At 35.2% G+C, this 12965-nt stretch overlaps 1 protein-coding gene across 1 annotated transcript; it reads left to right on the top strand.

The window, feature by feature from the left end:
• Window positions 1–503: 503 nt before the first annotated feature.
• On the top strand, window positions 504–12547 carry Mmp13 (matrix metallopeptidase 13). Its single transcript, XM_004874024.3, has 10 exons — window positions 504–647; window positions 734–975; window positions 1615–1763; window positions 1932–2057; window positions 4044–4205; window positions 5350–5467; window positions 6511–6644; window positions 7863–8022; window positions 9825–9928; window positions 10834–12547. The coding sequence occupies exons 1-10, from the start codon at window positions 528–530 to the stop codon at window positions 10932–10934; spliced, it is 1416 nt and encodes a 471-aa protein (XP_004874081.1). The 5' UTR covers window positions 504–527; the 3' UTR covers window positions 10935–12547.
• The last annotated feature ends 418 nt before the right edge of the window (window positions 12548–12965 follow it).

Genomic DNA, 12965 nt, shown 5'->3' with positions numbered 1-12965 from the left:
ATGGCTCTGGTGTAATTCTATGGACCTCTGGTAAATAGTGGTTTCCTCTAAAGTTGCTCTAGAGAAAATTTAGTTTAGAGCTCACCCGGCCACAAGCATTCTGGAAGCAGGACTAAGTTTCTCTTTAAGGACACAAATATACCATCTTTAATATTCTTTTTATCTGAAGAAGTCAAAGTATCTGCTTTCTAAAAGAAAGAAAATATTATTTCTTGCCAAGTGACGTGAAAAATTTACTACTCTCTGCTTCTTCCCACAGTATCCATAAATATGCTGAGGCCATTTGTTTTGCCAGATGGGGTTGGAGACCCTGCTGAAACAAGAGATGCCTTCATTTTTGTATTTCCCTCAAATTCTGCCACAAACCACACTTGGGAGAAAAAAAAAAGTTGCCTTGTAAGCATGTTTACCTTCAACTCACTAGGAAGTTGAAACGTATCCATTAGTGATGACTCACCACCGCAGTCCTATAAAAGCAAAGGTAGTGCCAGTGGAAAGGCAGCAGCCTCCAGGCACAACCATTCAAGATGCGCCCAGGTGTCCTGGCTGCCTTCCTCTTCTTGAGCTGGACTCATTGTCGCTGCTTGCCCCTGCCCAGTGGTGATGATGAGGAGGACTTGTCTGAAGAAGACTTCCAGTTTGCAGAGGTAGAGTCCCTTGCCCTTCTTGATGATATGGTACATCTCTAATTCCCTTTTCATTTAAAAGCTGATCATTTTGGTCTCTTTTTTAGCGCTACCTGAAATCATATTATCATCCTGTGAATCTTGCGGGCATCTTGAAGAAGAACGCAGCAAGCTCAATGGTTGATAGGCTCCGAGAAATGCAGTCTTTCTTTGGCTTAGAAGTGACAGGAAAGCTTGATGATAACACCTTAGATATCATGAAAAAACCAAGATGTGGGGTCCCCGATGTGGGTGAATACAACGTTTTCCCTCGAACTCTCAAATGGTCCAAAATGAATTTAACTTACAGGTAAATCATAGACTAGTTTTCCTTAATATTCTTTAGTTTTTCCTCCCAGTATTAAATGTCAAATATTAAGTAGGCCTGAACTATTTAATTGGAGGTCAAGTTGAATAGCTTTAATGCTGTTAGTGAGAATGTTTTATAGCATCTGTTATTATAACACTAAGCCAGCATAATTTTTCAGCAAAAATCTCAAGGTATTTCTTTTAAAAATAATATCAAATAGAAGTAATAGTAGATTTAAGAAAATTTGCAAATGTAGTAATCAGTTGTATTTTATAATAGTGCTTGGAGAGTTCTAAGCTTTCTAGAAATTTTACAGAGCTATTTAATGTGGCTGTACTAATATAATCCCAAAATTTTAGCATGCAAAATAAGTTGCATTATTCACCTGAATATTTTACATTTATGAAGACGTATATGTAGATATTTAGAGATGTTCAAATGTCTGATTAAAATTTTGTCTTTTTAAGCTTGTATGGCATCACATTTAATAAATTCTACCTGTAGTAGAACTTTTAAAGAAGCCTTTGCATTTTGAGTTGACAAGCAACATTCCAAGAAAGTATATTCTCAAATAGCTAAGTATATTCTCAAATAGTTCTAGCCTTTTGAAAATTAATTGAAACCTCATCTGTTGAATAGAATTGTGAATTATACACCTGATATGACTCATTCTGAAGTGGAAAAAGCATTCAAAAAAGCTTTAAAAGTTTGGTCCAGTGTGACCCCTCTGAATTTTACCAGACTCCATGAAGGCACTGCAGATATCATGATCTCTTTTGGAACTAAAGGTATTCATACAGAATTATGTTTGAGACATTTTATATTCTAATCACTCAAATTTTAGAATTTATTCTCAGATATTCATTACATTTACAGCATTCAATGAAAATTCACCAAGCCCCCATGCTGAGTATTCCTGGATATACTTAGATCCTTACTCTTGCTTTTGTCTGCAGAGCATGGTGACTTCTACCCATTTGATGGACCCTCTGGTCTACTGGCCCATGCTTTTCCTCCTGGACCAAATTATGGAGGAGATGCCCATTTTGATGATGATGAATACTGGACAAATAGTTCCAAAGGTAACATTTATTATGAAGATATAATTTTCAGATTATTGGATTAGGTTAGATAGTGAACCTGCTTGTACAAAGTTAAGAAGCTTAAAAGTAAATTATATTTTAAAAACTAAATTATATTTAGTTTTTGATTATATTTTCTAAAATATCAGTTTATCTTATACTTGCTATTGTCTCCACAAGTGACATTTCTACAAATCAATGTTAAACTTTAAAAATGAATACAGTCTACAGTCTAATTAAGTAATTTATCATTGTGGCTTAGATGATATTAACTCTGAAGTAATGCCAAAATGTCTTTGCTGTCAGCTAAGATATTGCTACTGTGGATTATCTTTTGGCATGTTGAAGAAGTATAGTTAAAAATATATATATGTATATATAAAATTAGGGTGGATCTATGGCTCATAACTGAATCGGATGTGAATCAAAATGATTTTCCTTGGCAGAAATATTAATGGCATAAGTTCAGTCAAATTTCTGTCCCTTGTTGCATGAGTTACTTGTTTCAGTCTTGTCTGTAGCCCTCACTTTATAAATACCACTCTGGGAAATCAAGATAATGTCTTAATCCAAATAGCATGAGATAGATAAGATGAAGACTTTATTTGTAAGAGTAAAACAAAAGTGAGTATTGAATGAATTAATTTAGCAGTTGAATCTTCAAGGCCCAAATTAATTGGGATGTTAATTTAGGAAGAAAAACCCTAGATTGCCCCAATTAGGATTTAACTTTAGAACTGGATAGATCTTTAGTTAGGACAAGTAGAGGCAGTCTTCAATTTTTATTGAAATAAAAGTCATTATTTTTCCTAAGAGTAAAACTGGGTCCTAAATGATTAATGAATGCCTCAGTTCCAAATCCTCAAATCCATATTTGGAGGGAAAGGTGAGAATTTACATATTCATGTTCTGAGTACTTCATAGGTAAGGATAGTTTTAGGAAGAAAGAATAATATGTTTAAAGGTTAAACTAGAATCACAGTAATCCTCAGGTTAGGTTACTATAAATACTAGGCTTGAATTATTTAATTGAAATAAATGAAAACATGCGCAAATAAATCTAGATTAAATTTTCAGCTAAAGGCCAAGAATGGTATCCATTACTAGTTGTTTCAGTAAAGAATTGCTTATCACTCAGTCATATGATCACTGATTGCCCTGTGATGTGTAAGATTTGCTAAGTTAGTTCATTTTCTTCATGCATAAACTATGACAACAAAAAGTGTATGTCAAACTAAAACCACCGGCTCCAGCTTTTATGTGGTCTAAGCAGAAGCAACCATATCCCTATTGGCTTATGTATCTTATTTGAATCCTCCATTATTCTTTCTTGTAATTTAAAACACCAGTAAATTGGTAGAAAGAATGACTAAAGGAAACAATGTAAATATAATAGCATAGTCATATTCTAGACTAGGGGAAAGATGACCAATCATTCCCAGAGTTTCTGTTTTCTAAACTCTAACATCCAGAAAAACTTTGGAAAGAATAACTTGGCTGGAATTTGTTTCCACGTACATACCCAGAGACTCTATGTAGTGCATCCTCCACACTTGGTCATTATCACTATGAATGTTGCCCTCAAGGATGATGATCTAGGCTGCACCCTAGCTATGCACAGTCCTGTGTGACTTCCCTACTGTAGGTTCAAGTTCATCTCTGTCTACTTTCTTCACCTGGGCTAAAACTACAAAGAGCAAATCAGGAGTTCTACAGTCTCTACACCAAATCCTTATTGATTGCTAGTTATATGACAACAATCTGTTGATAGTGCTGTAGGTATTTGACTAATTGTATAGGCAGCTATAATAAAATAGAAAAATAAATAATAAGAATTAAGTCCAGACTTTGAATCTTCATGCAATTAGATATTAATTTTTAAAAACAGTGAGCTAATGATGGAAAAGAATTACAGAGAAAATAATATTTCTTTCATTAACTGGTCATTGTAGCACCTTTTCTCATTGTTTCTGTGTTTTCTTACAGGCTACAACTTGTTTCTTGTTGCTGCCCATGAGTTGGGTCACTCCTTAGGTCTTGACCACTCCAAGGACCCGGGAGCTCTCATGTTTCCCATTTATACCTACACTGGCAAAAGCCATTTTATGCTTCCTGATGATGATGTACAAGGGATTCAGTCTCTCTATGGTAACTTTTAATTTGACAATTATAAAAGCAGAATATAATCAGCTATAAAATTAGTTATGTAAGCAGAAAAACATACATTTATTTCCTAAATTACTTCTGAATTTACTGATGCCAATAATGCTGTTTGTGTTTTGTTACAAAAACCTAAGGAAAAATTAGCCATTTTTTTCTTTCTAAATCAAAACCACTCCAATTTTCCAGAGTAGAAATCACTCAAGTAGCCTTTAGTACTTTTAACCAATATCCTCAGTGATGTGTAAGAAATTCTTTTCTTCCCTCCAAGTTTTCAATAATATTTACAAAATAATTAAACCTCAACTCAAACATTTATTTATGGATTACTGCCATAAGTAGAATTAAAGTCACTATGTACAGTCATCAGTGTAAACATTTTTGGAGCAAAGAGCTCAAAAAACTTGCTGATGTTGTCTCAACTATCATTTTCCCATCTGGATTTAAATCTGCTATTACAGCTGACATAAGCAAGGGCATGAACTTCAAGGTGTTAATGGAAATTTTCCTTTGCATTTCTTTTTTGCATTGTGTTATGATGCAGGGATTGGTGATGGAACTCAGTAAAAGCAGTAGAGGATTATTATACACCCTGTGTGCATGCATGTGAGCTGATGTAAAACTTAAAAACATGTGACTAGTCACATCAGAGCTGCTGACTTGTCACTGAGATGCAGCTGCACTGTGGCAAACTGGTGAAGCAACATCAGCTGATGTTGACAGTTGGTAAAATAGACAAGTAAAGAAGCCAAGATGACAACTCCCCCAGAGACCATGTGCCGTCAGAAATGTCTTTAAGAGGAATGTTTTTTCTCCAGAGCGTGAGGGGAAGTTTTCTGTTTATTGCTTTCTCCTATTTCTGAGATCAACCTCAAGAAATCTAAATTTATAGTTCAGCAAAATCTGAAGGAGTTTTGGAAATAGTCCTTCAGTAAGATCTTGGTGATGCTGGAAGAAAAAAGTAGTGTTACAGGGCATTTGTGCTTCTACTGTACATAGGAGCCTCAGGACTTCTTGACCTCCCTGGAGGGGGCCCTCTCTTCTCTATTAATAGGATCAACCTGTTGTCTATACCTCATGTCATCAGGAAGGTCACCCTAGGTAATTTCTCATATTCGTTTCGTGACCACAGGTCCAGGAGATGAAGATCCCAACCCTAAACATCCCAAAACTCCAGACAAATGTGATCCCGCCTTATCCCTTGATGCCATTACCAGTCTCCGAGGAGAAACAATGATCTTTAAAGACAGGTACTCTTGAGATTCTGTCATGAATTCTGCACAATAATTTGCAAAGCCATGTTTACAAATTGCCAAAATACTAGTAAAATTTCCAAGCTTGACAGCAAAAATATTAGACTTTTGACAGTTTACTTACATATTTCAAGTCAAATAAATGATGGGTAAAATCTTACTTTTAGTGGATAATCTTAGCACTATGCACCTTCCTTTAAATCTTTGTCTCTCTTATAAAAATACCAAAGCAAAATAGAAACACAGTTTATTTGAAAAACAGATATTAAAAGGAATTAATTAGTAAACAGTTACTCATAGATGTTCACATGAGTGTCTTTTGGCATGGAAAGACTTTGATTCTGGGTATATATGTTAGAACTTGAGAGATAGAAGACTTTAAAACCTAAACCTATAGATAATGAAAAAGGAAATATTAATTTTCAATTTCTAGATTTCTGGGGGTTTTTTTGGGGGGGTACCGGGGATCGAACTCAAGACCTTGCATTTGCGACCCAGGTGCGGTGCCGCTGAGCTAAATCTCTGGCCCTAGATTTTTGTCTTATGCTTATGTATTCATTCATCTGTTCATTCATTCGTTGCTTCTCCATGTGTGGTTCAATAACATCCCCACTGTCTCTGTTGACTAACTCCTTTGTGCTCCAGGCATTTTCTCACATATTGTTTTCCCTAGGCCATGAGATTGCTGAAAATAGAGTGGGTGAAACTCGTGTTTTCTTCCTAAAGCCCAACACAGTGCTTGGCACATTTCCTTCTTGCAAGATGTATAAAATTGAAGAAAGTATGATCTCTACCCAAAGAGGACTTAGAGCCTTTACAAAGGTTTTGTGACATTTCAAATTTGTATATCCTCAGCAACCATTAGGATAGTCACAAGTTATAACCAGAACTTAAAGGGATATGGATTTTTCAAAAACCCTTCACAGGTGCCAGGGCATCATTGTGTTAACTTCAGTGACGTGGAGAGAGGTGGCTAGCAGGATTGAAACATTGAGCATAAAAATGTGATAGAGAAATCTCTATTTTTCCTTTTGCATTAGATTCTTCTGGCGTCTGCACCCTCAGCAGGTTGATGCAGAGCTGTTTTTGACAAAATCATTTTGGCCAGAACTTCCGAACCGTATTGATGCTGCATACGAGCATCCTTCCCATGACCGTATCTTCATCTTTAGAGGTAAGGCTTCCATAGGTAAGGAAAGTGATTAACTTCCTGTTCCAAAAGATTTCATGAAATGATCATTGGTAAAGATATACCTAAATTATGAACCCAGTATAACAAACAAAAACCAGAAAGCACCTGAAACTATTCTACCAAATACCCTACATTTGATATGTAAAAGGTCTTATTATTACTTATCCTATCCATTTGTTGCTTCATGTCAGTCATTTCAGGGTTTTTTGTTTCTCTTAAAAATTGTCTACTGAGAAAATGTAACAATGTATACTTTGGAAAAGTGAAAGAATATTAACTGTAATTCCTCTCTGTAAATAAGTTTATTTAATTTTCTTTATTTTCTAGTCTTTCATCATATTGAATACATATTTGTACTTTCTTTTTTTTTTTTTGGTACTGGGGATTGAACTCAGCACCTTGTGCTTGCAAGGCAGGCAATGGAACCACTGAGCTAAATCCCCAGCATGTACTTGCTTAATTTAAAAATATAAATAAAATTTTTATATTCTACTTGTTTGTTTGACATACAATCATGGAAAATATTCCAAATTTTTGCTGTGTTTTCATAATTATAATTTAATGACATTTACATAACATTGAGACATCATCTCTATTATTCAACTATTATAATATTACAATGAAGTTAATTTTTTCCCCTGCTATTGGGGATTAAACTCACTATATTCTTATGAGCTACATCCCCAGCCCTTTTTTATTTTGAGGCAGAGTCTCACTAAGTCACTAAGTTGTCTTGTCCATGAGGTTCAATTTGGGATCTTCCTGCTTCAGCTCACAGAGATCTGGGATTCCAATCATGTGTCATCATGCCCTGCTATAATGAAGTTATTTTTTAGAGAAAGAAATAACTTACTAACTGATATAAAAGTTGAGTTTCAAATCTCATTTACTGTTGCTGTGGTGCTATTTATTCACACAGAACTTTTAATGTATTTTCCACTCAGCTCCAAACAATATTCAGTTATAAACTGCGAAATTAAGTGTGATGTCTGATTGACTATATTCATAGTTAAACAATTGAGAATTTAAATCCAACTTTTTTCTTTGAGAAACACTTATATTCTGAAGTTTCATAAACATTGCATTGCATCATAAACACTCGTATTGTATTTCTTATAGTCTTTGTTTAAGTAAATGTCTACATCTATGAGTCCTAATAAAGTCTCTTGGATAAGCATTTTTTTCTTTTATTTATTCTAGGAAGAAAATTTTGGGCTCTCAATGGTTATGACATTGTAGAAGGCTATCCCAAAAAAATACTGGAACTAGGATTTCCAAAAGAGATTAAGAAGATAAGTGCTGCTGTTCACTTTGAGGACACAGGCAAGACTCTCTTCTTCTCAGGAAACCAGGTCTGGAGGTATGGCAGTAAAATGCATGGACCCATCTTGTGTCATGGGGTCAAAGTGAGCCTCAAACATCTGTCTCTACTCTCAATGTCATGCCAGTCATTTATTTCTTTTCTATGTCACCTTTTTCAGAAAGCCCCTCAAGTATGTATTTAAAAATCTCACACCCTTTGAAACACACACACACACACACACACACACACACACACACACAAACTCACAAAGTACTCACCTGTTTCAGCCATTCTGTTTTTTCCTCAGCTATTTATTATACCCTAATCATGGCAAAACCATGGTTTTCTACTTTAGCACCTTTATTTCACCTGGTCTTTCTCCTGGATTCTATTTCTTGTCACTTTGCTATTTTGCACGTGGCTCCATTTTCAGTGGTTAGAGAGGATACCAGAATGGGTACAGATAAATATTGGTTGAGAAAGGGCTCCACATGTTTGCAGAGTTGGCTGATCTATTAGAGAGAGGACCAGGAAGGTGACAAGCCCATAGTTTGTTAAGTCAAATTTTCTGAAGGGCAAATATTTAAACCATGTGTAAAGATTTCCCCAGATCCATGCCTATATTAGGGAATGACAATGTATTGTAGGAACACAGCACTTGAAAGGTTTAGTATGTAAGCTTTACTTTGTGCACACACATACACAAGCACACACAGACATCCTATATATCGCCTTTTGAATTTCTTGTTTCTGGCAATGACATTCATACCCTTCTCAAAACTACTGACAGCTTTTTCCTAGTATTTTACACACACAAATTTATGTGTGCGTGCTTTTGTGCATGAATGTACCCCATGCTGCATAAGAAGTCTGTGGTTCAGTCAGGATGAATTGCTTACTATATCTCAAATATATTGTGTTTCACATGCTCCTCCAATATCCTTATGAAATTTTCTTTGCTGTGAGGTCTTTTACTGTATCTCTTCCTCTTGAAAGTCTATGTATTTGAAGTATTATTTTATCTACAAAATCTTTTTGATCGCTCCATTGTGGGGTTATCTCTCCTTTTCCTGTATTCTGATAATATTTTATGTGTATGCTCTCATGACACTTAACTTCTATTGCCTAACTTGCTTAACTTCTGTTGGCTAAGCTTTCTTGATGATTCAGTGATTCTTACTTTCTACCTGTTGGAACATACCCCAAGGACATTAAAAGTTCTCCTCAGTAATAGTAGTACTTTCTGAGAGCCTGTTCTTGGTTAATTTCAGAATGAGTTGGTTGGCCAGAGTGTGTTGTGGGCAGGGAAAAAGGAGTATGAAATATGCAGTTATAGAAGGGGAAAGCTGTACTCCTTTTCTTACCTTTAATACAACCAAATGCTCCTATAACTTTTTAGTACAGGAATTGACCTTAAATATTTTTGTATCCATTACTGTACTTAGAAGTTGTCTTACACATAGTGGGAGATCAATAGATAATTGATCAATGCACAAATGTATATATTTATTTCATTTAAAGAACACTTTCTTGATGATGTACTTTTATAACAGATACATAATTTGTAACATGGAAATGAGCATGTGACTATCTTTACAAAGATGGCCTTTAAATACCCACTATACCCTCAGTAATGTAAATCCTATGAAATGTTTTAAGAGCACTTAAAATTTTAAAAATCTTGCTAATTTTTAAAGGTTCCATTATATTCATTGTTTTATTCCTAAAGCTTTTTTTTTTCCTTTTGAGATAGTTTTGCCATTGCTTAGGCTGGCAGATCTTCGGCCTCAGCCTCCAAAGTAACTGGGACTTTTTAAGAGATATAACTTACTTAAGTGTTTACTTTTCTTTTTAAATAGATATGATGATACTAATCATGTCATGGATAGTGACTATCCCAGACTGATAGAAGAGGTCTTCCCAGGAATTGGTGATAAAGTGGATGCTGTCTATGAGAAAAATGGTAAATAGTTACATTACTTTGATTTTCAAGCCCTATACAGAGGATTTTAATACAGTACTTAGATGTACTAATAAATGTAGAGGAGTTAAAGCATTAATCATTTCTGTGTGACTACTTACACAACTAGCAAACAAAAAAATAACCTGTTTAGAATAAATGAGAATTTTACTTAAATATTGCTAATTACATGAGATGCTAAACCTTAATCACCTTAATTTATATGTAAAAATGCTGAGGTGCAATATTGCCAGAACTCACACTAGAGGTGGAGTGGGGAATACTTTATATATAAAGACTTGGAACTGCCATACTTATATAATGATTTTTTGCTTTAATTATGAAAAAGGTTTTATCCTTATCTTACAACAAGTGACTAATATCAGTATTTCTAGCATCAAAACTGGAACTCATGGCAAAATAATTCTAGGTGATAGTTAAGGATATCTGGGAATATTCATCCCTTTTAAACTATAGGTAATATATATCTTTTTACTTTTATTAGTACACGTTTGCCATAATGATTACATTCACTGTAGGAAATCGGTACATGGACATAACACATTTTGATCCTTTATTTCCCCTTCCCTTTTATTTTTCTAGCATCAGGTTCATTTATTTATTTTATAAAATCTTATAAAGTTAATTGAGATTGACCAGGTCCAGGGATTTAGCTCAGCTGCACCATGCCTGCCTTGCAAGCAGAAGGTCCTGAGTTCGATCCCCCATACCAAAAAAAAGATTGATCAAACTAATAGGCCAAAGAACATATAGAACATGTAAGACAATTGTACTAAGTAAGAAAGTTAAAAATAAATGGATTCTAACCTATTGGATCTTTAATATTAGCTCTATTAAAACCTTATTATTTTCAAACTGAAATTTTTCTTGTGGTCTTTATCTTGTAGGTTACATCTATTTTTTCAATGGACCCATACAGTTTGAATATAGCATCTGGAGTAACCGTATTGTTCGAGTCATGCCAACAAATTCTCTGTTGTGGTGTTAAATGTCTTTTTAAATTGTTATTTAAGTCTTGGAGAGCATTTGGGATAATACTTACAGAAGCATGGGGACAAGGGGTGGGAGGAGACAAGGGAAAGCTTAGTTCTGTGAACAAGCTCCAGTAAGTTATCTTTGAGTAAGCAGTATCTATATGACTATGCGTGGCTGGAACCACATTGAAGAGTTTTAAAGTAATGAAATTGAATGAAATTCCCCCAAGAATCATCTGATTCTGGTATGCTGTATAAAAGCAATAGTTGATGCTATATCCCAACCAAAAGTGGGATAGATGGTCAGTCATTGAGAACATGGTTTTTAAATATATTTATAAGGAAACTTAAAGGTAAATTACAATTATTTAATTATGAATCATCATTAAAAATATGAAAGGTATAAATGGAAATTTAGGGATGTATATGGTAGCCATACATGAACATAGACAAGGGGAAATGTCTGTGATAAGTTTGTAGACAACTTTTCAAAAGATGATTTAGGTTTCTGCACGAGAAGATTCAGTTGTACATGTCCATCTTCACACAAACACTAAGAAAATATCAAAAGTCATTAAAGAAAGGATACAAAGACTAATATGAGGATAGTAGATGTGGCTGTGGATTCTGTTTAATTTTTACTTTTGCTAATGACTCAAGGGCAGCTTTCAAAGAAGACAGGTAATCTTTTTCATATTGATACATAATAAAGAAAGAAGTGCTTTCTTTTTATTAAAATATTTCAGGTCTTTGAAAAAGTTATACTCTAAAAATTCAAATTGTTATCAAAATAATTTAGATGGTAGCATCACTTTCTCATTTTGATAATTTAACATTGAAAACAGTGTTTTAACCCTAGTTATTTTCATTATCCAGTTTACCTTGGATATGTAGGCTATTTTCTAAAAAATTGTATGGCAGAAAATAAAGTATATCTTATGATTTTTTGTTTATTTTTGGTACCGGGGCTCAAACTCAGGTCCTTGCGCTTGTGAGGCAGGTGGTGGAACCACTGAGCTAAATCCCAGGCCCTAAAGTATATCTTATGAATTGCAAGTATATATGTTAAAAAATAGACATTCAAAATAAAGAAAGTAGTCCAAGAGATTGAGGTCCTCTTGGAATACAGAGCCATGCCTGTTCGTTCCTTCCTTCCTTCCCTCCCTCACTCCCTCCTTCCCTCCCTCCCTCCTTCCCTCCCTCCCTCCCTCCCTCCCTCCCTCCCTCCCTCCCTCCTTCCTTCCTTCCTTCCTTCCTTCCTTCCTTCCTTCCTTCTCTCTCTTTTTAAAAAATTCCTCAGCACATTTCACAGTGCCTAGACATTTGGTGGGGCACTTGCCACTCACTGAATATGTTTGTTTGAGGGGTTTTTGGTGGTACCGGGGATTGAATGCGGGACCTTGTGCTTTCTAGGCAGGCACCTTGTGCTTTCTAGGCAGGCGGCGGAACCACTGAACTATGTCCCAGACCCAACTCACTGAATATGTGAGTGGGCACCAAAGGAAGAATTACTGGACTGAGAGATCTTGTTCATAAAAACCCAAGCAAAGAAAATGAAGTATATAATTACATAATGTATTAAAAAGTGTCTGTGTTATTTCCAATAAAAAGATATTTTTAACAGAGGTATAATTTGAAGTTCTCAAAAAATTTAATTCTTGAAAAAATTATTTCTTGAATGTACTTCCTTCCTCCCTCACTCCCTGTTTTCCTCTCTCTCTCCCTCTTCTCTTTCCTCAGTCTCTCTTCTTTCCTCCCCGCCTCTCTATTCCTCTTTTTCTCCCCCCCCCGCCATTAACTTTATTGGTACATTTTAGGTATAAAATACGGTTACATTCATCATTGGGATCTTGTACCATTACATGAGTGTCTTGGTTCTTATTTTTTTTTCACCCTCCCTTGCCCTCCCTTCACCCCCTCCACCTGTCCCTATTTGCAAAGACCTTGTTTCCATTTTTTTCCTCTTCTCATATTTTTTCCTTTCCCTTTTTTCCCTTCCCCTACCCCTCCCAATTCCTCTGCTCTTTTAGACCTTTTCTTCCTGT

This window comes from Heterocephalus glaber, unplaced genomic scaffold (genome assembly GCF_053883595.1).
Source record: "Heterocephalus glaber isolate CG9 unplaced genomic scaffold, H.glaber_assembly_v1.0 deba00001429, whole genome shotgun sequence".
NCBI lineage: Eukaryota > Metazoa > Chordata > Mammalia > Rodentia > Bathyergidae > Heterocephalus > Heterocephalus glaber.
Note: the sequence above shows the minus strand (reverse complement) of the source record. Positions and strands in the feature narration are given on the sequence as shown.